Raw genomic sequence first — 22,113 nt, 5'->3', positions numbered from 1 at the left:
GGTTCTGGCTTCAAGACACCTAAAGTTCAAGAGCCAGGTCTGATGGTGTCTGACGGTCTGTGGACCCTTGGTGTATATTCAAACTGAGAGTAGGGGCCTGTTTGGTAATACTTGGTGTATATGAAATAACATTATGAAGCTCCAGTATATGGAATTCACCTAAATCTAACACCTCTCATCGATCAAATGGTACTAGGGGATTCTTTTTGTTGGGGTGAAGTGTGAACATCCGCGTAATTGCATAGGCTGCAGTATATGAAACAGCCAACTGCTGATGCACTGCAATAACTCTCACATTTTCTTGCGGATCTCTAGTAGGGTTGTCACGATACCAAAATTATGACTTTGATACTATACCTGCCAAAATATCCTGATTCCCGATACTTACGATACGATACCACAAATACGATACAATACTACAAATACCATACGATACCACAAATACGATAAGATACTGGTATATTTATCTATGATAGTAATAAATAACATCTGTAAGGTTCCCTTTTTACCAGCTTGTTCCTGCCCAGCTTTTTGAACACTTTACAAATGGCATTTATATAAGTATTAGCCCACAGCAAATAATTAATGAAAACTACATGGTGACCGCATAGCATTGATTATACATGGCTATGTAGGCCTTTAGTCCGTATCTGACTATATGACTACATAGTTATTTCCATAAGTATGAATTACATAATTGTACAGATGTTTGTTTGAGGTGAAAAAAAAACTAAAGCTATGAGGGTTGGGTACATTAAAGATAGACACATAATTAAAGGGCAATTTCTCCCCTTTATTGAAAAACATGCCACCACATACCTTTGCACCAATACACACATGCCATTACACTATGGCGAACAATGAGACAGCCTGTCTGTCTGGTAGAATTTTGAATTCTGAATATTCACACAACTTGCAACTATTGCACTTGTTTATGCACTTTACAACTGAATACAACTGAACTATTTACACACTTTACAAACTATTTACACACGAACAGAAACACTAACTCAATAAATTGTGTTGCACTTGCGTGATGTTTGACTGTTAGTAAAGTTGTTGACTTGCTAGTTTGTCATAAACTAAGTAAGCACATTTCGACAGGTTTCGCTAAGTTTAGCCGCTAGCAAGACATCTCGTTAGCAATGTTAGCAAGCTTGTTATAACACGCTTGGACATTGACGCTAGTATTAAGTGCTCTTGCGTCGGCCTCTTTGTAAAGTTATTGTGATAGCTATGGTGGCTAGCTTGACAACTGTGTTAGGAACGTTTTTGGCAACCTAGCCAACATAGCTATCACAATAACAAGAAGCCAGCGCGAGAGCACTTAATACTAGCATCAGAGAGAAAAGAAAAAAATTCTTAATACTAGCATCAATGTCCAAGCGTGTTATAACAAGCTTGCTAACATCGCTAACGAGATGTCTTGCTAGCGGCTAAACTTCGCCAAACCTGTTGAAACCTCCTTACTTTGTTTACAACTTTTACAGTCAAACATCAAGCAAGTACAACACAAGACAAAGCAGACGTCCTCTTTTACCCAGACATGTCCTCTTTTCGAGACCTAAATTGCGTCCGGGTAAAAGAGGACGTCTGGTCACCCTAGAAGGCTACTCGTGTTAGGCTGTATATGGGTGAGCTTGGGGGTGTTCATGGTTATAATCACATTTGCTAACCTGTCATTCTTTTAACTCTCAAAAAGTACTTAGCCATATTCGACGTGTTCCCTCCCTTTGCCTAATTGGATTTGAAGCAGGTTTTACAGACGTGTCTGTGTATGTCGATGGGTTTTCCTTCGGTGTCTGCTTCGTACCCGAAGTATTTCCAGATCTCACTTCTGGCATATTTTCTTTCTACAAGCTGAGGATGGTTGGCAACAGCTCCTGTACATGAGGCCATGTCTTCCCTGAGATCACTTGCTGTGAGTGAGAGGGCTGCCTGTTGCATGTGTGAGAGCTGGGCAGCCCCGCCCTTGCAGTCAATGCGTGGAGGCAGCCTGTCAGGGAGGGGAACAGTGAGTGCGCTCTGATTGCGTGCTTTTTTAACAAAGTATCGTTACTAAAAATATGCAAAATCGTATCGTTTTTAACGTAATGGTACCGTGGTACCTTTCTAGTACCGGTACACCGTGCAACATTAATTTCACACGGTTTTTGGCACCCCTTTCCTCCTAGCGGGTTAGAGATATCAACGCCGCTCCAAGTCTGAGACCTCTGTCCTGATCCCATGCAGTGTGCGTGTGAAAAGTGCTCTGATACACCCTACAGTTCATTGTTATTGCATTTTCCATGGAGCAAAGACCTTACAGGTGTAGGAAAAAGTCAGTTTCAGACTTTTTTGCTGCATACTCCTTTACCAAAGTATATAATTATGTTTTTGCGTTCTTTTTCTTCTTTTCTACCTCTCTCTGCATGCATTGAATTGTGTTAAATGTTCTAATCTTTCACTTTATATTTATTTTGAATTGTTTGCTTTGCATGCACTGGTATTTCCTTTGGGGAATGCAAATCTAGTTTTAAATATGTTCTCTGATTTCACAAGTTTTGATATGGTGTAACGTGCGAGGCTCAATGCATTAAACATAAAGGGGAGGCCACGCAGAATTTATAATAATAATATAATAATAAGGTATTTATTAATAGTTACAAGGTTATAGTTTATATAATAATTATAGCAAACGTGTGGTGAAAGTCAGTGTTGTGATTATAAACCAAAAATGTAATGTACAGTCAGTTTAAGGGTAATATGAAACAAACAACGACGACGACGATCCAAAATCCAACGAGTATTCACAATCCAATCACTATCCAAAAACCAACGATAACCAAATGCCGGAATTCCAAAGCTCTCCCGACTGCCATCCAGTCACTGCTACACCTGTTTCCAATCACCTGCTTTGGAGACAGAACAGGCATGCAAATATCATGGGGCGGGCCTAGACCCGCCAGGGTCGTAACAATGGTCATTCCATAAATACTAGAATGTAATTGAAATTTAAGTTGATGTCAAATATCATGCATTGGTTGATGACTAGAACTTGGCAAGAGGTGATTACTACCTCGGCAACCACCAGTGTGACAGAAATATATGAAGTTTATATATGAAGTTTGACTATACATTGACTCAATTTATTTACCAGTGCAATTAATCTATACATTGAACTGACGTCCAAATAGAGAAGGTTACTCATATTGTAGATACCCCCCTCCACAACCTCCACCTGTTCAGAAACCAGTGTTTGTTGGACGACATCTTATAAGATGGTTAATTATTCGGATTGTGGGGGGCCTGAGCCGGTCATCCTTGTCTGAGCTCGGTCGAATGCCACTTTTTCTTTTGTCCGTCTCTTCCTTTTTTCACTTCCTCCACCTCCCGCCGCGTAGATAACAATGCATTGATTTTATTTGTAATAGTCTGCCATTTTTCTCCGAAGGCAGTGTATTTCTGCCTTGTACTGTGTTCAAGTTTGCTGTAACTTCGTGAACCAAAAGCTCGATTCGAATTCTTATTCGAATTCTAACTCATCATCCATTGTGGCAGGAACACGCAGGCCCATTCTCCCGTCTTTTAGCGGTGCGCTAATTACACTAGAGGGCGGAGTAAGGCGCTGATTACCCAACGAAGTTCTCGTTTGATAAATACCAGGTAAAATGAGGAAACGCAGCGTGCAGTTTATGCGTTTTGGGGGCGAAGGCACTGATTACGCTGCACTCGCAAATGTACGTAAATCAGGCCAAGAGTGGGTTATTTGCCCCAAATATGCAAAGTAAACAACAATCAATTGTTTATGTTGACAACAACTCATGTTCTACAGAAACACCATATAATATCAGCACCATATCAGCATGCTAATGTTATATGTAACTTATTAGCAGCTAGCTAGCTATGTGTTCTAATGGATTTTCAGTAAAAGTGTTAGCAGCAAGCTAACAATAATGGTCGAGAGTTTCAGTTAAAACCTACAATATTCTGTTGGCATATAAATGTAAAAAGTCGTGTAGACACCTTTATTCACATACAATATTTCCCAGTAACAGACTATCGAGACTCCGCCATCTTGTTTTGATTTTTTTGATAATGCTAGGCTCACATGGTTGCGTTGGAATGCGTGGATCCATTATCGTTGACGGATCCCCATTCACTTTGAATGGGGTGCCGTCATCTGTTGCCAAACTGAATTGTGGCTCTGTTGGGTTCCGTTGCAGTGCTTGCGGCGAAACGCATCGCATGGGTCAGCCAATCAAATCGCATTTCATGCAAATACGACAGCACATGCGCTAGCCAGTCAAATCGTGTTTATGCTCACGTCTAAAGACTGCGAAGCTAAAAAAAAAAGATGGCGGACATAACTCCGTAGATGGTCGTATTTGTACCTAAAAGTTGTTTGTTTGACTTTTTTTTGCTTCGATTTTTTTTAAGTTACAGAGAAATAGACACTGTACAATGTAAGAACCCCGTTATTGTAACTGAAAAATACGTCTGAGGGGATTTGCAAGGTGTCTGAGCCAGCTATCTAATGTTAGCATGCTACTACCCACAAGGTAAACAACTCGCTAGTGGCGTGATTGGTTTGTTGACCTGTCAATCTCACTATAAACGTCTCCGTTATCAACACAACCCCATGCGCCAGACTCGTCATCCGTTGGATCAATGCATTGCAACGCAAAAGTGTGAATCAGTCGTTACGCCCGCCACTGTGAACAACGTAGGCTTCCAAATCATACAAACGCCAAAAAGATTGGCTCTGGGTGGTTCTCATTTGCATAAAGTTAAATATTCGCCAAATTGGATTCTGCAGAGGCGAATTTTGCACAAACGGGCAAAATTTTGCCTCCCAATCAATCCTAATGAGAGAGACGCGAATTTCGCCTGCCATCGCGGCCAGAGGAAACGGTGCGTTCCCGGCTAGCGCGGAATCTTAGGGATTATTTGCCGTAAAACGGGCCATAATACATGCCAGCGAAGCAAAATTATATCCCATTATTTTCTGTTGGAGGCAGGCGATTGTGATGTAGACAAACGAATTGGCTGAAAAAAGTTGGGGAAAGTTTAATCTTATGCAAATGAGGAGCGGATTTCGCCAGCAACGGCCAATCAGTTTGTTTGGTGTTGTCTCTGATGTTTTGAAAATAACAGGACTATGGTGTCGTTCGGTCGTTTAATTTGCTAAAAAGAAAAGCTTGGAGGGCCTTGTAAGGGGTTCTTGTTGTTCCTGGTATGTTAGATATTTAATCCTGTGCTCACTTTAACAGAATGACAGTTCTGATATAAAGACAAGTGACTAGATAGCCTACTAGATGGCTAGCTTGCTAACTAGCTCGCTAGTCCAGTCTGTTACGCTATCCCTATCTACTATCTATCTATCTTTTGGGATAGAAACCAGTTTACCTGTTTTAGAAAACTTCATTCAGTTTTATGAAAATCAATGGATGTGGTCAAATTTCACCAGTGTTAGACACTCTCTCCTCTCTCTGTTTTTCTTCCTCCGGCTCCAGGACCATACCTGTCAAGTCTAGTTTTCAAGTTTTATCCGTGAGACTCACATTTCTCGTGTCTCACGTACATGACCCTGAAACTCTTACTAAAGCTCATTGATTTTCACTCCCAATAGCATAGAATAATAATCATCAAGTCCATTAGACTGCTGTGCAGTGCCATATCCGCACTGTGCGGCTCACTATGTTTGTGTAGCAGTTTTAGGCTACTTTAGTCAACAAAGTTTCAATATTCAGCATCACTGAACAACTTATCTCGAGGCGAACTAGACCTGTTTACGAAATGCCACGCAGATGTAACAATATGCTTGTGCATGTTGTTTTTAGTGTGTATGTGTGGGGATGGCTTACGGATTTCAGTCATGTTAACTTAACAGGTATGCAGGACCTGCACACTCTCTTCTCTGTTCCTCTTTCTCTAGATCCTCTGCCTCGTGTTCCACTAGGACCTGCACTCTCTTCTCATCCTGTTCCTCCTCCTCCCTGCTCCTCTCTTTAGTTCATCCTCTCGTATCAGCAGCACCTGACCAGCCCTCACTTGACACTGGTTAAGGCACTTCATAACTGAGATCTGCATTAGGCTGCAACGAGGAAGAACAGTAGGCTACTACTTCCAAAAAAAATTGAAATGATTTCTACGTCATCTGTTAAATTGAGAAATATGTTATCATTATTGGGGCCTGGAAAGAAGGAACTCCAACTCCAGTGTGTGGCCTATTTTTGGATCAGTGGGCTTGTTTTGGGGATAACAGGCTTAGCTTTGGCTAACGTACATAGCCAGCCATGCATCTAGTGAGCACTGACAGATTATAAAAAATTCATATGAGCTGGTTTATAATTTGTAAACAATACAAACACTGCAAACGTATACATTAGCTGATAGTGTAGGACTCGTCGTCGTTTGCCATTGTCAAAGTTGAATGTTGAGCTCGTCCTGCGCTGGTTTGTGTAGGTTCAGTGTTCTCAAACTGTTTCGAGCTGGGGAGGAGGGGGAAGACAACATTCCAATGTTTTGAATTTGGAATAAGTTATAACAGCAGTGTTTACATGTGGTGACACAAAATGCTTTCACTGTTGCTGGCAATCTACACTTTTCTTGACAACCTTGATTCCCTAGTGACTACACTTGACATGTTTAGACAGATCATAGGGCATGTTGGCTCTTCTCCAAGTTAACCCACCCCTAACTGTTCATCTTGATAAACTTGCTCAACTGTTGCATGATGTTATGATGCATGATTGTGGGATATTTCAGAGAGTAAAGTTTTCAGTGTACTGGGCCGTTCTTTGAAAGGTAACAACTATGGCTACGGAACTGGAACTACAGAATTAGATTTGATTCCAGATACCAGTGGTTTGATTATTATCGGTACGGAATAGTTTTTCCATGTAAATCTACTGTTGTCATGAATTAATTTTCTGTAGATTTCTTTCTGATTATTCAGTATCCATCGTGATGTGATATGTTGAGCAAATTTGCGATTTACCCAATGTAATGAGTGCCTCTGGCTGTGCTCAGTCAGCTTGTCGGTCTTGACGTTCAGATTTTGCGCCTAAACTAGCTATATCGTATCATCTCGTCACATGATCGAATAGAGCCTTGACATTGGACAACAACATACATATTACCCAGCAATCATTGCAAATCTGAATATGACAAAAATACCAAAGAAAATAAGAACTTATTCATTTCATTAAATCGTTTTTTAATAGTTTCTATAGTGTGTGTAAGATAAGCATATCATTTTGTTATAGATTGTTACTATTTTCCCCACAAATATTATCTACCATGATAGAGATAAGTTTACCTTTTCAAGTGGATAGATAGCATTATAAACTCTCTGAAACGTATTACCAGTTCTTCTCTGAACACATCTGTGTTTGAGCTGTGGAAATTGGATTCATAGACTTCTGTCAGATGCATTTTAAGGAGGGGGGGGGGGCATGAATTTAGACATAATTATGTCTATTGGCCCTGGCTACGGGCCCCCAAGAACTACGGGCCCAGGTGCGACTGCACCTGTTGCCCCCCCTATAGTTACGGCCCTGGTCCAAACTGTTATTAATACATTAAAATACATTATATTATAAAGAACTTTTAAGGGGAATCTACATGAAAAATATAATGAGACTTAAGCATAATGTTGTTTGCTTGGTATTTCTCTGTGAAATTGAATGGGATTTGCTGTACAATAGACAACAATTGGATATACATTTTACTGAAATAATTGGTTTTATAGCATAATGGTCATGCAAAATCAGCATAAATCCAATGTTAAATGTACTGGTTTACAATGTAATATTATACATTATAAACTGTTTAAGGTACATATTGTTCTGTGAAGATGGTTACGGATTGGCCGTATTTTTTACAGAATTATTCTGGCAACCACAGCTGCCAGTTTTTTCCAGTAAAAACAACAGGATTTTTTTTACAATATAACATAACAGTGATTTAAATATTGCTCAAATCCAATGTTGAATACAGGTTTAAAATGTTAAATTGACATGCTGCTCTGTAAAGAGGTTTACAGGTGGATGTGTTTTTTACAGGATTGTTCTGGCAACTCAGCTGCCAGTTTTTTAAATGGCATTTCTTTTTACAGTGCACCTCACAGAGGGCTCACCCTATCCTGGAGCTCACTTGCACAGTGTTATACACCGGGTGTGCTCCTGATGTACTCATGCCGTCCTCCCACTGAGATTAAGTGAAGAGAGCAGCCACCCACCAGATGATCAGAGGAGTTTCCACTTATTCAGTGCTGACCTTTTTCTCAAGCATGCATACTTAAAGTGATATGAGCTCAGCAACTCAAATTACCTGAAGAACTAGCAGCAGCAAACTGGTGGAAATCTGATGATAACCAGTTTAATGCAAGATCAGTAAACCAGTGCAGTTATTAGTAATGCGTTTATTAGTCTAATGCAAGATCAGTCTTTTAATTAGTTATTAGTAATACGTTTATTAGTCTAATGCAACATCAGTCTTTTAATTATTTATTAGAAATGTGTTCATTAGTCTTTTGCAGAAGAATCAGAAACACACAGAGTGAGCAGTCTGTGAGAGTCGGATGAATTCTCTCACAGGCAGTGTCTATTTAACAGTATTACAGAGATAAGAAAAACAGGGAGTATCAGCACACTATGTTCTCAACTGCTGCATGATGTTATGATGCATGATTGTGGGATATTTCAGAGAGCAAAGTTGTCAGTGTACTGGGCCGTTCTTTGAAAGGTAACAACTATGGCTAAGGAACTGGAACTACAGAATTAGATTGGATTAGTAGATACCAGTGGTTTGATTATTATCGGTACGGAATAGTTTTTACATGTAAATCTACTGTTTTCATGAATTCATTTTCTCTAGATTTCTTTTCGTATGGTTTATTCCCATTCCTTAGCATCAGGGTACATGGTGTTTGTCTGTGGAAAGGGTCAAAAGACTTCCGTATCTATCGTGATGTGATATGTTGAGCAAATTTGCGATTTACCCAATGTGATATTCATTGTTAAGATAACTTTACCACAGAATATTTTTTGAGCTGAGTGTTCTGTTTACTTTACTATTAGAAATAACCACGTTTTGAAATCTGGGCCAGAGAGTGACACAGAGTGAGCAGTCTGTGACAGTCGGATGAATTCTCACAGTCAGTGTCTATTTAACAGTATTACAGAGATAAGAAAAACAGGGGGTATCAGCACACAATGTTCTCAAGCACAAAAACAACCACCCCAGTCCTTCTTAATATTTGACATGGCATGCTTTGCACAAATACATTTGCAATACGCATCATTTCGAATACAAGTGTTGACCATAGCATTGGCCACAATCACCACCGTTACACTAAGCCTCATAAAAGCAGGTCTAAACCAGGTCTGTTCCATTTGTTACGAAACAAGAGGTGTTTTAGCATGACATATCAACTATCTGCGTGCGACAAATTTGACGCAATTCATTTAAAAAATAAATAAATATGAACAACAGGGTTTTGGAATGGGATACAGGTGAAAATTATATTTGTTTAAAGGTTTATATTTGATATATAATTTAATATAGGCATATAATAATGCTGTAATTTGTCCATTCACAACGGGGTACCAGATCACACATACCTTGAACAGAGGGCTCTGCGGTATCGATACCCATGGCATGCTTTGCACAATGACATTTGCAATACGCATCATTTCGAATACAAGTGTTGGCCATAGCATTGGCCACAATCACCACCGTACAGTAAGCATTTAATTAAGCTTACACATACACCTACAAAGGTGTTCATATTATTTGACACAACACTGAGAATTCATAACACTATTGACAATGATGAGCCCATGCTACACACACGGAATGTAATTATGAGCTTCATGCTCTTCTGAAACCATGGATAAAATAAAGCATAAATGATTGGATTAAAAAAAGAATTCAGATAAAAGAGTGGCGATGTGCAGTCGAACAACAACTTCAGTGTTTCAGCATTATCACCTGGCAAGAAAGAAGAGATATAGTACGGCAGCAGGCACAAAAGAAAGACAAACACCAAAATTCCGATCGCTTTAGCTGCTTTTCTTTCAGATTTCCGATTCTGGTTTTTGGCTTCAGGTCTCATAACCCTGTTAACCTTTCTTATTTCACTGGCATGTCTTTTGGCAATGGCGAATATTCTGAAATACAAAGCTATCATTATACCACATGGGATAACAAAAACTATTATAATGTCAGCGATGGACCATATTTCATTTAAAGTAATAAAGTCTTCCTCTGCACTAGGCGGTGTTACAGTCAAAAATCCGTTAGAATAAAGAAGACCAAAGTTATAAAGTAGGGAAAACAGCCAGGACAGTGATGCTACAACGAAACTTACATTTAATGTGACTTTTTCTATATAGAAAAAAGGATTGTTCAAAGCCAAGTATCTATCTAAAGCAAGAAGAGCAACATTTTGAACAGACACACAAGTTAGTTGGAAAGAAACAAAGTTCTGAAACACACACACAGCTGCTCCAAATATCCAGCATGATTCTATCATCCAAACTGAATGTAGTGACATGACAAACAGCCCTACAAAAATATCAGAAAATGCCAAAGAGAGGATGAGGATGTTCGTTGGTTTGTGCAGCTGCTTGAAAAGGCAAACAGAGATTATAACCAGCAGGTTCCCGCACACGGTAAAAAGGATAACAGCAGTCGAGGCCATGTACAGCATCACACGCACTGCAGGGTGTAAGGCCCTGACTGAACAGGGAGGAGCCGTGGAAGCCGGACAGTGAACTGTAAAATTATATCCTGTAGTGATCATGTCAAGAGGTCTTTCTCCATAAAGATGTCTTCAACAATGAATCCAGTGTCACACGTGGTTCACTGGCTGGTAGATCATTCTACTGATGAGCACTGAGTGAACATTTATATGATTTAGTTCAGGCTTGCCCTCCCATCATATGACCTCAAACCCCATGGAAATGTTTCATTGGTGTGAGGTTGGGGGGGGGACGGACTGTGATATAACTTTGACTATGATTTGCTTTATTTACAATTATGGTTACTGAAAGGGGCACTATCATAGATTATATATTATATATATTTGACGCACCAAAATTTGCAACACATATAGCTGTTTTACAAATAAATTGAGATGGGCAGAAAGACTTAATTAGAAAATGGGTGAACAAGAAACACATGTTCAAGTGTACACCTTACACATTGTCACATTCATGCATGACACACAGTTACTATGCCGACGTACAGATGCACATAAAAATGCTCTAGTTGCCAAGACGGGTTAGTCACGGTGCTGTACCATCTTCCTCTCCTTCTACCTCTTTTAGTTATTGATGTTAGTACAACTGAATATTGAAAATCTATTGAAACTGTATGAATTCAAACAGGGCACGCAAGCCTTTGTGCCATGCAGGACACTTCTACTTCTGCTGCTGCTGCTGCTGCTGCTGCTGCTGCTGCTGCATGACATCACTCTAATAATCTACATTCTTATTTGTCAAATTCTACTTTTCTAAAGTGGATAAAGGGCTTAGACTTCCAAGTGAACACGCAATACATTTGAATGAATCTCTTATACAATGTTTAATTTACAATATTGCACAGTGAACATCCAAGACATTACATATAAAGAAAACATTTTCTCAGTGTGAGTTCACTAGTGATGAATGGCATGCATCTTGAAGAGTGATGCTCTTTTTTATTACTATAAAGTTCAGGTTAACAGGTGTAATAGAAAAAAGGGAATGCTTTTATTAAAGTTTCTGCATAGTTAGGTCATTTGTTAATGCATTTGGCATCTGAAGAAATATAACTATACACATTTAAAATATATAAAATATCTAAAAATTGGAAATTTCACCTCAGAGGTCATTATAGTCCAAAAATAAAAAAGCACATTATTAAAATGAGCATCCCTTTGTTTGGATCTTTGAAACCATTTACAGCATAACAGGGTATGAAGTGTCATTCAAGATGAAAATCAAAGATTGACAGAATCATGACATATGCCTGGTAGCAGCCGTCCCTAAAGGGGTTTGGCCCTGATTCAGCGCACAGCCAGCAGCAACAGCCGACTGGAAAAGGCCTCATCCCTTTAAAGCGCCCCAGATGATCAAACCAATGACTACTGCCACGATCACCAAAAGGACTATCAGAATGCAGATCTTCTTCCTTGACTTACGCTGCAAAGAAATTAATAAATGGCTCTGGAGTACATGCAAACTTAATACATTCATATAAAAGTAAAGGTGTAGACTAAAGCATTGTGACTATTTTTTTATTTTATTTAGTCTTATTTGCAACAATATACTTATCGTTACTTTATACTTCTATTTTGTAACTGAATAAATCAACAAAGAAACTTCCAAAACTATTAGCACTCTTACCTGATAGTCTGCTGCTTGTGCTAACTGCTGAGTTGCGGAATGGACGTTGATGTCAGCACTCTCAACATTGGCCTCTATGCTGTCTGAGAAAGCACAAAGGAGGAAGTGGAAGAACCAGTATGATCAGTCTGCTATTGTTGTACAAGAGATGCAATTAAATCCGACCCACCAAGCAGCAGCCTCTGACACGGGATCCAGCCACAAGTGGTTGGGCCTAAGTGAGACTTGGGGCCCCATTTGGAGTCTTTTTTGCTTAGGAAGGAAGTAGAAGTATCTTAGTGGCAGGTCAAATTCTCTAAACGCTTAGGTAAGGTGCTTCAGTGCTTCCTTTCGTATCCACTTTAGCATAAGGTATACTGGACCTTCCTTTATGAAAGAAGATAATATCGCCCAGTGTAAGTGCAGTCGGATTCTCTTAGCACCGCAGTTGTCTTTTCCTAAGTCCTTATGAATATTATTTCACATCTTTCCTGAGGTTTTCCATCGAGGTCAAGGAAAAGTGTTTAGGAAAACTCGATAGGATGGATTATCTGTAGATGCGCATATCTATAAGGGGCCTGTGGAGATGGAGCAAAAACTCTTACCTATCATGTCTCCCTGCTCATGGACCATCATTCCCAAGTCTTTAAAGATTTCATTGATATCTGTAATGTCAGACTGAGATAAAAACATATTCCAGTCAGCTTTACTCCTGCATAGTATAGAAAACAAATCCTCTAAGTTCAAATAAAAGTTAGAACACACTATACATGTGAAAACACAGGATCTTGGCCCACCGATGACAAGCATGGGAGGAGGGTATGCACTACAACCATGAACTCAGGCCACCATCATTCACAAGTTATTCTGATGGGGTTTACTCTACGACCATGTCAGATTTATCACCTCTAGCTGCTGTATGCCCTGTTCTCTCTCCTGGATGAGATACAAGTCCTCCTCAGTAATGGTGTCCTCCTCTGCCTGGATCTGTGCCTGACTTTCACTGATGGCAGAGCAAAGAGTTGGCAAAGACACACGAATGGTAACAAAATACTGGAATGAAACAAACAAGACCCTCTTTTATCTTTAATTTAAAATCAAAACACCTTTTGGTGTTAGTTTAATGTAACTGAAATAGGCCTAAATGTCAGCTGCTACTGTTCTGCAATGGTATTGTAGCGAATGCAGCAGGCGCCGGCCCTCTTTTGCGTCTTGCCGTTTAATGACGAAACAACATTAAGTCAGACAGAGGAGTAGAATCGCTAGAAGGGTCTAATCTTTATATGACACACTAGATAAAGGAGGACAAATACGCTAATGCACAGGGAATTATACACCGGAAATTACGCAAAATCACAATTACGGGCCCAAAATGATAACAGAATGACATGGTAACATTAACACAACAAGGAAGGCACGATCTACATTCTAAATTTGAATATTAAAACACAGAATTAAACATTAACCATTCTCACTCACTCACCTCACTCACCTCACTCACCTCACTCACTCACTCACTCACTCACTCACTCACTCACACACTCACACACTCACACACACACACACACACACACACAGCATTATGGGGGGAACTATAACACACACAACATTTGCATGCACATTTGTATGAATAAACCGAAGTACGGATAACAATTTGTGATCAGTGGATGCCATTCCTCCCTAATGTCAAGAAATTGATAGGATTTAACCTAATGACACAAAAGCTGCATCTGCCGCTATCTTTGCATTTGGAGGCCTACACTATTTCCCTTGTCACTGGTCAAATGGTTATCATCCTTTGAAATAAAGCCAACAAAACAGTGTAAATGTATTAACTTCTAACCTTCCAAATGGATTAGTATTTCCTCCAAAGTCATTGTCCGGGGCACCACCCTGAAGCCAAACAATACATTTTTTAAAAGATTTTACATACACCTACACATACATTTCATGCTGTCATTCTGTACTGTAAGAGGAAAGCGTTTGGTATACTTCTGCGGACACAGTCTGCACACGGTCTGCGTCGTGGTGCGGATGACGCAAATTTAGTCATCCGCACAGTCCGTACAGACTGTCAGTGCTGCAGCAAAATGTTGTGTCCATACGGACACATCCGTATTGACTGCGCTTGTGCAAAACTGAGCGTGCAGTAGTTCCATGCGCTCAGTACAGGTCGTAGGTCGTAGTGCACTCAGCTTGCCCGATGTGAGCCAGATGTTAGGTGACTTCAAACTTAACAGCATGGTATGGCAACTAAACCAAATATACTGGGAAATAAAACTCCCCAAGAATTAATATAAAAACATTAAAATGTTTATGTTATAAGAATATACTTTACACTTACAGATACTCTGGAGCTGGCACGAACTCTGGCAACAAACTCCTTCTCTTTCTGTGCAGCCTGTCTCTGAGTCCTTTGGACAATGGCCAGGGAATTGGAGAAATCATTGATGAGGCGGTCCTTCTGGATCTTTCTTTGGCGCTAAGATGATGAGATATACAGGTAAGTTATTTTGGGTTGTCTTCAGGCGGTTTATTGGTTTGTTGAACAATAATTTTGATGTTCCTGTTACTGCAAAAAAAAAAAGATCAGTTTGAATCTACAAATGTATGTGCCCATTTAAAAATGGGATAGTTGTTATTGAGTGTAATAATGCACTCATCCATGCGAACGTATGGAATATCAAGTATATCACATGTCTCTTAATGCAACAATTGACATTGAGGTATTTTTATGTTTATGAGCAACTTCTTGAGAATTTTTATGAATATGGTCATATGAAGGACAGATGAACACACCAGTCGTTCCCACTAGCTGTCCAGGCAATACAGTATGGAGTTCTATGGTTCTGGTCGTAACCCCGGAAAAGTAAGAGAAGCCTTCACAGCACGACATCACCAGCAAGATCACAAAAAGTCGCCAGTTAGCATGTTAACAAGCTATGCCAACTGGGCTGTTGGAGGTGTTTGCAAGGTTCTTACATGCATTTTATGTAGGTGTAGCTAGCTAGTTTTATACCAAAACTCCATTATGCTTCTTTAAAGCCAATACTTTATACCTGGCCTAAATGTGATGTTTCCTATTCCATGATGCAATACAGGTACTTCAGTTGCGATGTGGTTTCTCACCCTAACTTCTGTGCCTATATTTGTTTACATATATTTCAATACCCCTACCATGTCCCATGATCTCTGGATTTCTGCTATATGCAACAACAACCTCAATATAGATCCCACATTCTTGTTTTCAAATGGCATCAATGTAACTGTAAAATCAAGACAGGAGTGCAAACAATTCCAAATGAGTAGTAGCTTGCTAAAATCAAGTGTTATGTTTGATACTGCAGTTGAATACTAGATGGAGATGACTTGCTAACCATTTAGTTCTTAATGTGAATTTTGAATATTCCGATATGAAATTCACACTGGTATCCTTAAAATTCGCAAAAAGTCTTCTAAGTCAAAAAGGAAATTGATTTGTAGGAGGTGGGTTTATGGAAAAGGATTTATTCAGATCAAATTGCATTTGTTGCGTTTTTATTACAGGTTTCCTTTAAAGTTGCCCTGACAACCGCAGATTTGCAACCCACACCTGTTTACACCTCGCTTGATTAGGAAAATGTCCATGATTAATTCACATAACACACCAGATAGAAAGGTGCGCAGACTTGCATTTCCTTCTGCCGAATTTTCATGAATGCCATTCAAATATGCAAACAAATTGGATGGAAACCCAGGTAATGGCATAACAAATACTCCTAATCACCTCACCACTTCCTTCCCTATTCTTTCTGTTTCTCCAGTCCTACCTTGAGAAACGTGTAATATAATTAAGTAGTATGGGCCTTCGTTTGCCAGCAGTAACAGTGTGAGTGGGCCAGGTATATTTGTTTCTACTGACTAAGGGGGTGCTTTCCTGATCTGGGTGAGTGGGCAATACTCCTCCCAAAAGTTTCAAATTGGCTTAAAACACAGCACAATTCACCTGCCCCCATTTCAGCTTATAAGTGAGTATGTATGTATTGTTTCAGTATGTTGCTATTTGGAGAAAATGGAGAAATACTTCTTGTGCATGCACGTGACAGAAAACTGCATAGCAATGCCTTCACACATAAGGCTCAATACACTTCCATTTCCAGAAAGGCAAGTTCTTCCATCACAAGAGTACTTCTGATTATAATTTTTTTTAAACAAATAATATTTTTTCGGTTTCAAATAATCATTGCAGTGAGGACAGTTTAACCATTCTGCAGTCAGATACAGTTAAAACAGGGTAGTTGTCTCAGCCATGCCTTTCTAGGTTGAAGTCAGCTATAACGCTGTGATCAAATCCATCAGCAGCAGTTCCTCTTTTACTTAAAGCCTGGGCTCATGGCCAATTAAAGGCACAGTTGCTTTATAACAGTACACAAATTAATAAATGCACACTTGAAGCCAAAAACAATTCCTTGGTATTTCAGGACATTGTGCTTCAAACAATAAACACCAACCTTAGCTTACATGACATGAAGCTTTGGAACACACTGTAAAAAGAGTCATGAGATTCTATCAAGTTGCCACTGGGGGGACAAAATAGCATTTGGACACAGTGGCTCAGTTCAGTTGCACACATTACAAATGCATGATGCACAAACTTGATGCACACAAAGTAAATTGAGTTTTCAGTTCCCTTAATCTTTGTCAAATCATTGCCAGATGAATGTAAATAATACAACGAAACACAACTAAAGTCCATCACATTCAGTAGGAAATATAATGCAAATACTGTTTGAGAAAATGACCTTGACACTGTTAATGTCAAGATAAAGTAAGTGCCTTACCTGCTCTGTTGTTACTGGTAAGGAACCAAACTCTTTCATCAACTTATCCGTTTCTTTGGCGAGATTGTTGACATTTTGCTGCTTCTGTTGTCTGCAGTGCAAATACAATGTAAAGTCAAGGTGTGACACAACCCTCTTTGTTAATAAACCTACACGCTCATCCAGTTTCAATGGCACAGGATTACCCTTTATCATGTAAGTCAACAACAAAATTACAGAAAAGCAAACTCTGCCTAATATGTAGGTTTAAGTCTAAATTAACCTTTAGACATAACTGGTTAAACACTTAGAACAACACATTTAAATAACAATACTCAACATAGTTTCCTGAACATTTACTTTGCTCATACGATTAACTGAATCATAATGCAGGTGACAGAGGGCCCTGAACATCAGCCAGCCCTATCGGACATGGGGGCCTCCTAGACAAGGAGTACACCATGGTGCCATGTCACAAGAGGTAAGTTAAAAGAAGTCAAGCTTGAAACAAATCTTATTTCCTAGGGAACTATCAACAGTTAAAACCAAAGTGACAAGGCAAATGTTTTGTGTACATTTTACACTCACAGCGTTTGTCTCAGCTCAGTGGTGTCCTGTGGAGTCCCTAGCTGATTGACAACCCTCTGGATTTCAGATGCTGGTACAAACACAGACAAAAATGAGACACACACACACATCTAAAATGTTGCAATCCTAGCAGCCTCAGTGTGAAAAGGAATTGTGTTTAGATGAGAACTATCAAGTCTGAATGCCGTGTGCACTTACTTTGCTGTGTGATCTTTTGTATGTTGGAACTGATTGTCTGTGCAAGCTGGTTTGGGTCCTTGAGCACTCCACGCTGATAATCCATGGCAAAGCATTGAGCAACTCTGAGCAAAAATGACAGCAATAAAATATAAAATCTTGCAATAACACAACCAATAGAGAGAACCATTACGGAACTACACTTTTTTTTCTGTAAAAGGAAATTGAGATGTTTATAGCCATACTAGAATGCTCTAGTTCTGAAGGACACTCTGCATTTTGATTCTCTGTGTCAGGTTGTTATTTGTTCACAAACTAGTAAAATGCATGAACAGGCCTAAAAGGGAGAACCATGTTGTTGTACATCTGTAATGTAATTTGTTGCACAAATGTTCTTTCCCCCCCCCCCCAAGACCCACCTCCATTATGCTATAATGAAGAAACAGGGTAAATTACCATATGCCCATTATCTTTCTGTGTCATGTTTTACTAATTTATTTTAGAAAAATTTAGAAATTCAACAACAAGCCTAAACCAAACAAACACGATGGAGTGCCCAGAACATCAGTATTATTGTAAGTGTTTAAACATCTTTGTTTGTCGAAAGGATAACTACACATGGCATGTTCAAACGCCTTATTGCTGCGTTTCAACAGCCCACTAAATGCTGTTCGGGTTTACACTATTCTACCGTGTTCGGTAAGTAGTCGGTCAAGCAGCTTTGTCTTCTATTTCTTTTCTGTCCAGATCTCAATGACAGAAATCCGTTAAATTAAATACAATAGCATTAAACAATAATCTCAACACCTGCTCTGAAAGGTGTGTGTGAGATGTCCTTGGTTCGAGGTAGCCTATGCGGAAATCCATTCCCAACCTTTCCCATAATCAAATATTTAGTTGGGCCTTCATTAAAGGATGTCTATTCAAAAAACAACGCAGATTATATGTTAGACTGACAGAAAACAAACAAACACTTAGCTTCATGGTTTGTCGAAACTGTAAATTGTTATTAGGCTACCTACAGTTGACACAGCTGTTTTTTTTTTCGGAAAATGGAGAACGCCTAAAATAGGCTACTTTTGATTTACGGGTCGATCCGTCTATGTAGAAGAAACCGTCCCAATAATCTAGAAACCGTCCCAATAATAGTGCGTGAACAAATTAAACTCGCATGTGTTTACCTTATTACGTTTAAACCAAAGTCAGTTTCTGCGCTGGCTTCCTGATCCTTTGAGTCAGTTCTGTGTCACATGATCATTTGGGTGCGTGCGCTTTCAGCACATTTCCTCTGTCTTAAAAATACTCGAACACAGCTAACAGCGGGAAGGCTGCACTTTGTGGAAGTAGACGCTACATAAGCATGTAGTAGCCCACGAGGAGAAGTGTATAACTTTCCACTCTTTTTTACTTTCTAAAGAAATATAACGTGGCATTTTAGTCTCACATTGTTAATGAACGATTTATTTCATTAGATCCTGCAGAGTTTTCTAATCTGTGCCATGGTGGTGCGGTGAAAGGTATCTTGAGGGTTGGGCCTTTGTAGCTCAAATTTGACAGAGAACGTTTCATGTATTTGAACACTTGACATTTCAACGCAGTCAGAATCCTGTGAGAAACGTTTATTTGAAACTATGCAAGATAAGTTAGAAAGCATAGGCTATTCGGACATACAACTAAGAAGCAGATAAATGTGTCAAACATCAGCCTACCTCAGTAGCCTATAAAAGCCAACAGTATACATCATTTGTTCATATCAATACATGTTCATGGATATGGCTCTGGTTCAACTAGGAAAAAAACTCAGATGATTTATCAGTAATATTACAAGCTGAATTCAGTTAGGGATCACTGTAAATGCAAAGGAAATGGAAAAGTTGAATGAAACAGTTGTGCACAATCCATTAGGCCTCTCCTCAACTTCAAAACACTCATTTGTATTTACAAGCTGTGCTATGGCACACATGCACTATGTCTGCTTCAACAAAGTTATCTGGCAATACAATATGTTAATTTACAAGTGACCGTGCACCAGATGTTCAAATGTCTTATTTGAGGGACATATTGATTGAGCTTTCTGTAAAGACCAGATTGCTATTTGTCACATTGAACTCCCTGATAGGTAGTGTAATACAAAAGGCTCCAAAAACACAGTTCATTCATCTGTCCTTACATACTTTACATTGGCTGCTGAAACACTGTCACACAGAACTGTACGAGAATTATAAGATATATATTAACAATTACAAAGAAGGCACTTTTCCCATTCCACTGTAAAGGGCAGCAACAGTTTCCTTAGTATTCAGTATTTCAGAAGTACTGGGATACATGGAGTCTTAATTCACCGATCCTGGAACATAGCTCTAAGAAGGGAATATATTTATGTCAGATGAATGTGGACTAAATATTTTAAGGGTGACAATTAAATAAAGGGATTTTCTGAACCAAGGGTAGAAGAGCCCATATATTATTGGATTCAAAGTCGAATTAAAATAACCCAGCCAGGTAAAAATCTCAAAAAGAATAGCTGGGGTAGAAAAATTGGTGTACGGATCAACAATTGAATTGACAAAGAAAGGCATCCAGCAAAAAATGAAAGCACCAACAACAATCCCAAGAGTTTTTGCTGCTTTACGCTCTGAGCTTTGCACATGTTCATTTTTCAAATTAAGCTCTCGGTTGACATCTTCAATCTTTTTTATGTGACCTTTGGCCACGGAGAATATTTTTGCATACAGACCTACCATAATAGTACAAGGTAAGAAAAATGCTATCAAGGTATCCAGTGCCCCCCATAGTGCATTGAACAGAAGGTTACAACTACCAATACAGTATATAGACTTAAGGAAGTCATCAAGCCCTGCAACATTTGCCCTGGAATAAAGGAGGCCAAACGAGTAGGCAGCAGCAATGGCCCAACTCACAGCTATCATAAGCCAAGCCACAGGTATTGTTATGCTTGTAGGATACAGCAGAGGGTAACAGACAGCCTGGTGTCGATCAATGGCTATGGATATCAGGTGAAAAATTGAGGCAGAGGTGAGAAACATGTCAAAGCTGGAATGCAGTAAACAAAAAGCATTGCCGTAATACCAGCACCCATCCACAGATCTGACTATGCTGAACGGCATCACAGTCAATCCCAGCAGCAGGTCCGCGAGTGCCAGGGACATTACAAGCAGGTTTGTCGGCGTGTGCAGCTGTTTGAAATGCATTATAGAGATAATAACAACCAAGTTGCCCAAAATAGTAATCACCATGCTGGTCCAAAACATGATGTATAAAACTACTTGTGTTCCCTGATTGTAGGTGCCTTTCATGCAGGAGCCATTCACTGATGGAAAGCAATATTGATCCGAAGAAATCTCTGTGTCCATTTTCCTTTCTTTTCTGTCGTAGAAGCAAGAGACGCCCTGTGGTCATTTGCCCCCCTACCCTATGTCTTGTTTTCTGTACATGGGCTTATATATACTTTTTCTATCCTTTGTGGGAGGTTCCCAGGGGGTTTAGTTCTGCAGTGAAATGCTCAGGAAGGCAGCTTTGTTGTTGTTGTTGTTGTTGTATTCTGTTGCTTAGGTTCTATGGTTGGGCAGTCATGGTGTTGTGTTTGACACTTGTTGTGGGCTACAGACAGCGCATGTAACATATTTTCCTGTGTATAACTAAAATTCAGTTTCAACCAACTATCTTGCATGCAGATATGTATTTCTGAAACAATAATACGTCGACAATAGTGTGAAACGTAAACAAGCTGGTAAAATAGTTGACTGAAAAGAACTGAAAAGCAAATTTCAGTTTCTCCCATAGTTTCATTTGATTTCTGATTGTTGATTGTTGTCTAATGACCAGTGGTAGTCTTTTTAGACAGCAAATTGACAGGGTTTAATTTACAACATAAACATGTCATGTTTACACAGCAAAACTGTACTACTATATTTTTTGACACTGATTGTTCAAAATATGGGATGTACATTTCAGATCTTACTTTTGCAATATGGCAGTGTACCAATCAAAGTCAGGCAGAGATGGTGACGAGCAGGTTTCTTTTACACTGCCAGCATAGCCTTGAGTGGCTAGAGCAAAAGTGGACAAAGCAGTCAAGGTTATACTTGGCAATGACTTAAAATGAAACAGCTAGTGGCCTGCTATAGCCTTGTGAAGATGCGAAGGGATGGCAGGTTCAATCACAGTAATGC

The 22,113-nt window shown here is 39.4% G+C and overlaps 3 protein-coding genes across 3 annotated transcripts; all 3 read right to left on the bottom strand.

Moving 5' to 3' along the window:
* Positions 1 to 8,584: 8,584 nt before the first annotated feature.
* LOC105901083 (trace amine-associated receptor 13c-like) lies at positions 8,585 to 11,431 on the bottom strand. The gene has a single exon (XM_031581715.2). The coding sequence runs from the start codon at positions 10,790 to 10,792 to the stop codon at positions 9,800 to 9,802; it is 993 nt and encodes a 330-aa protein (XP_031437575.2). The 5' UTR covers positions 10,793 to 11,431; the 3' UTR covers positions 8,585 to 9,799.
* A 124-nt stretch (positions 11,432 to 11,555) lies between these two features.
* stx7l (syntaxin 7-like) lies at positions 11,556 to 19,207 on the bottom strand. Its single transcript, XM_012829372.3, has 10 exons — positions 19,102 to 19,207; positions 17,942 to 18,045; positions 17,744 to 17,813; positions 17,177 to 17,267; positions 14,701 to 14,838; positions 14,200 to 14,249; positions 13,263 to 13,359; positions 12,962 to 13,034; positions 12,378 to 12,460; positions 11,556 to 12,173 (listed from the first exon to the last, which is right to left on the bottom strand). Exons 2-10 carry the CDS (start codon positions 18,024 to 18,026, stop codon positions 12,078 to 12,080), a joined length of 783 nt encoding a protein of 260 aa, XP_012684826.2. The 5' UTR covers positions 18,027 to 18,045; positions 19,102 to 19,207; the 3' UTR covers positions 11,556 to 12,077.
* Positions 19,208 to 20,107: 900 nt separating this feature from the next.
* LOC105901094 (trace amine-associated receptor 13c) lies at positions 20,108 to 21,416 on the bottom strand. Its single transcript, XM_012828491.3, has one exon. The coding sequence runs from the start codon at positions 21,292 to 21,294 to the stop codon at positions 20,281 to 20,283; it is 1,014 nt and encodes a 337-aa protein (XP_012683945.2). The 5' UTR covers positions 21,295 to 21,416; the 3' UTR covers positions 20,108 to 20,280.
* Positions 21,417 to 22,113: the final 697 nt, after the last annotated feature.

This window comes from Clupea harengus, chromosome 15, assembly GCF_900700415.2.
Source record: "Clupea harengus chromosome 15, Ch_v2.0.2, whole genome shotgun sequence".
NCBI lineage: Eukaryota > Metazoa > Chordata > Actinopteri > Clupeiformes > Clupeidae > Clupea > Clupea harengus.
The sequence above is the reverse complement of the archived record's forward strand: the minus strand, read 5'-3'. Positions and strand labels throughout refer to the sequence as shown.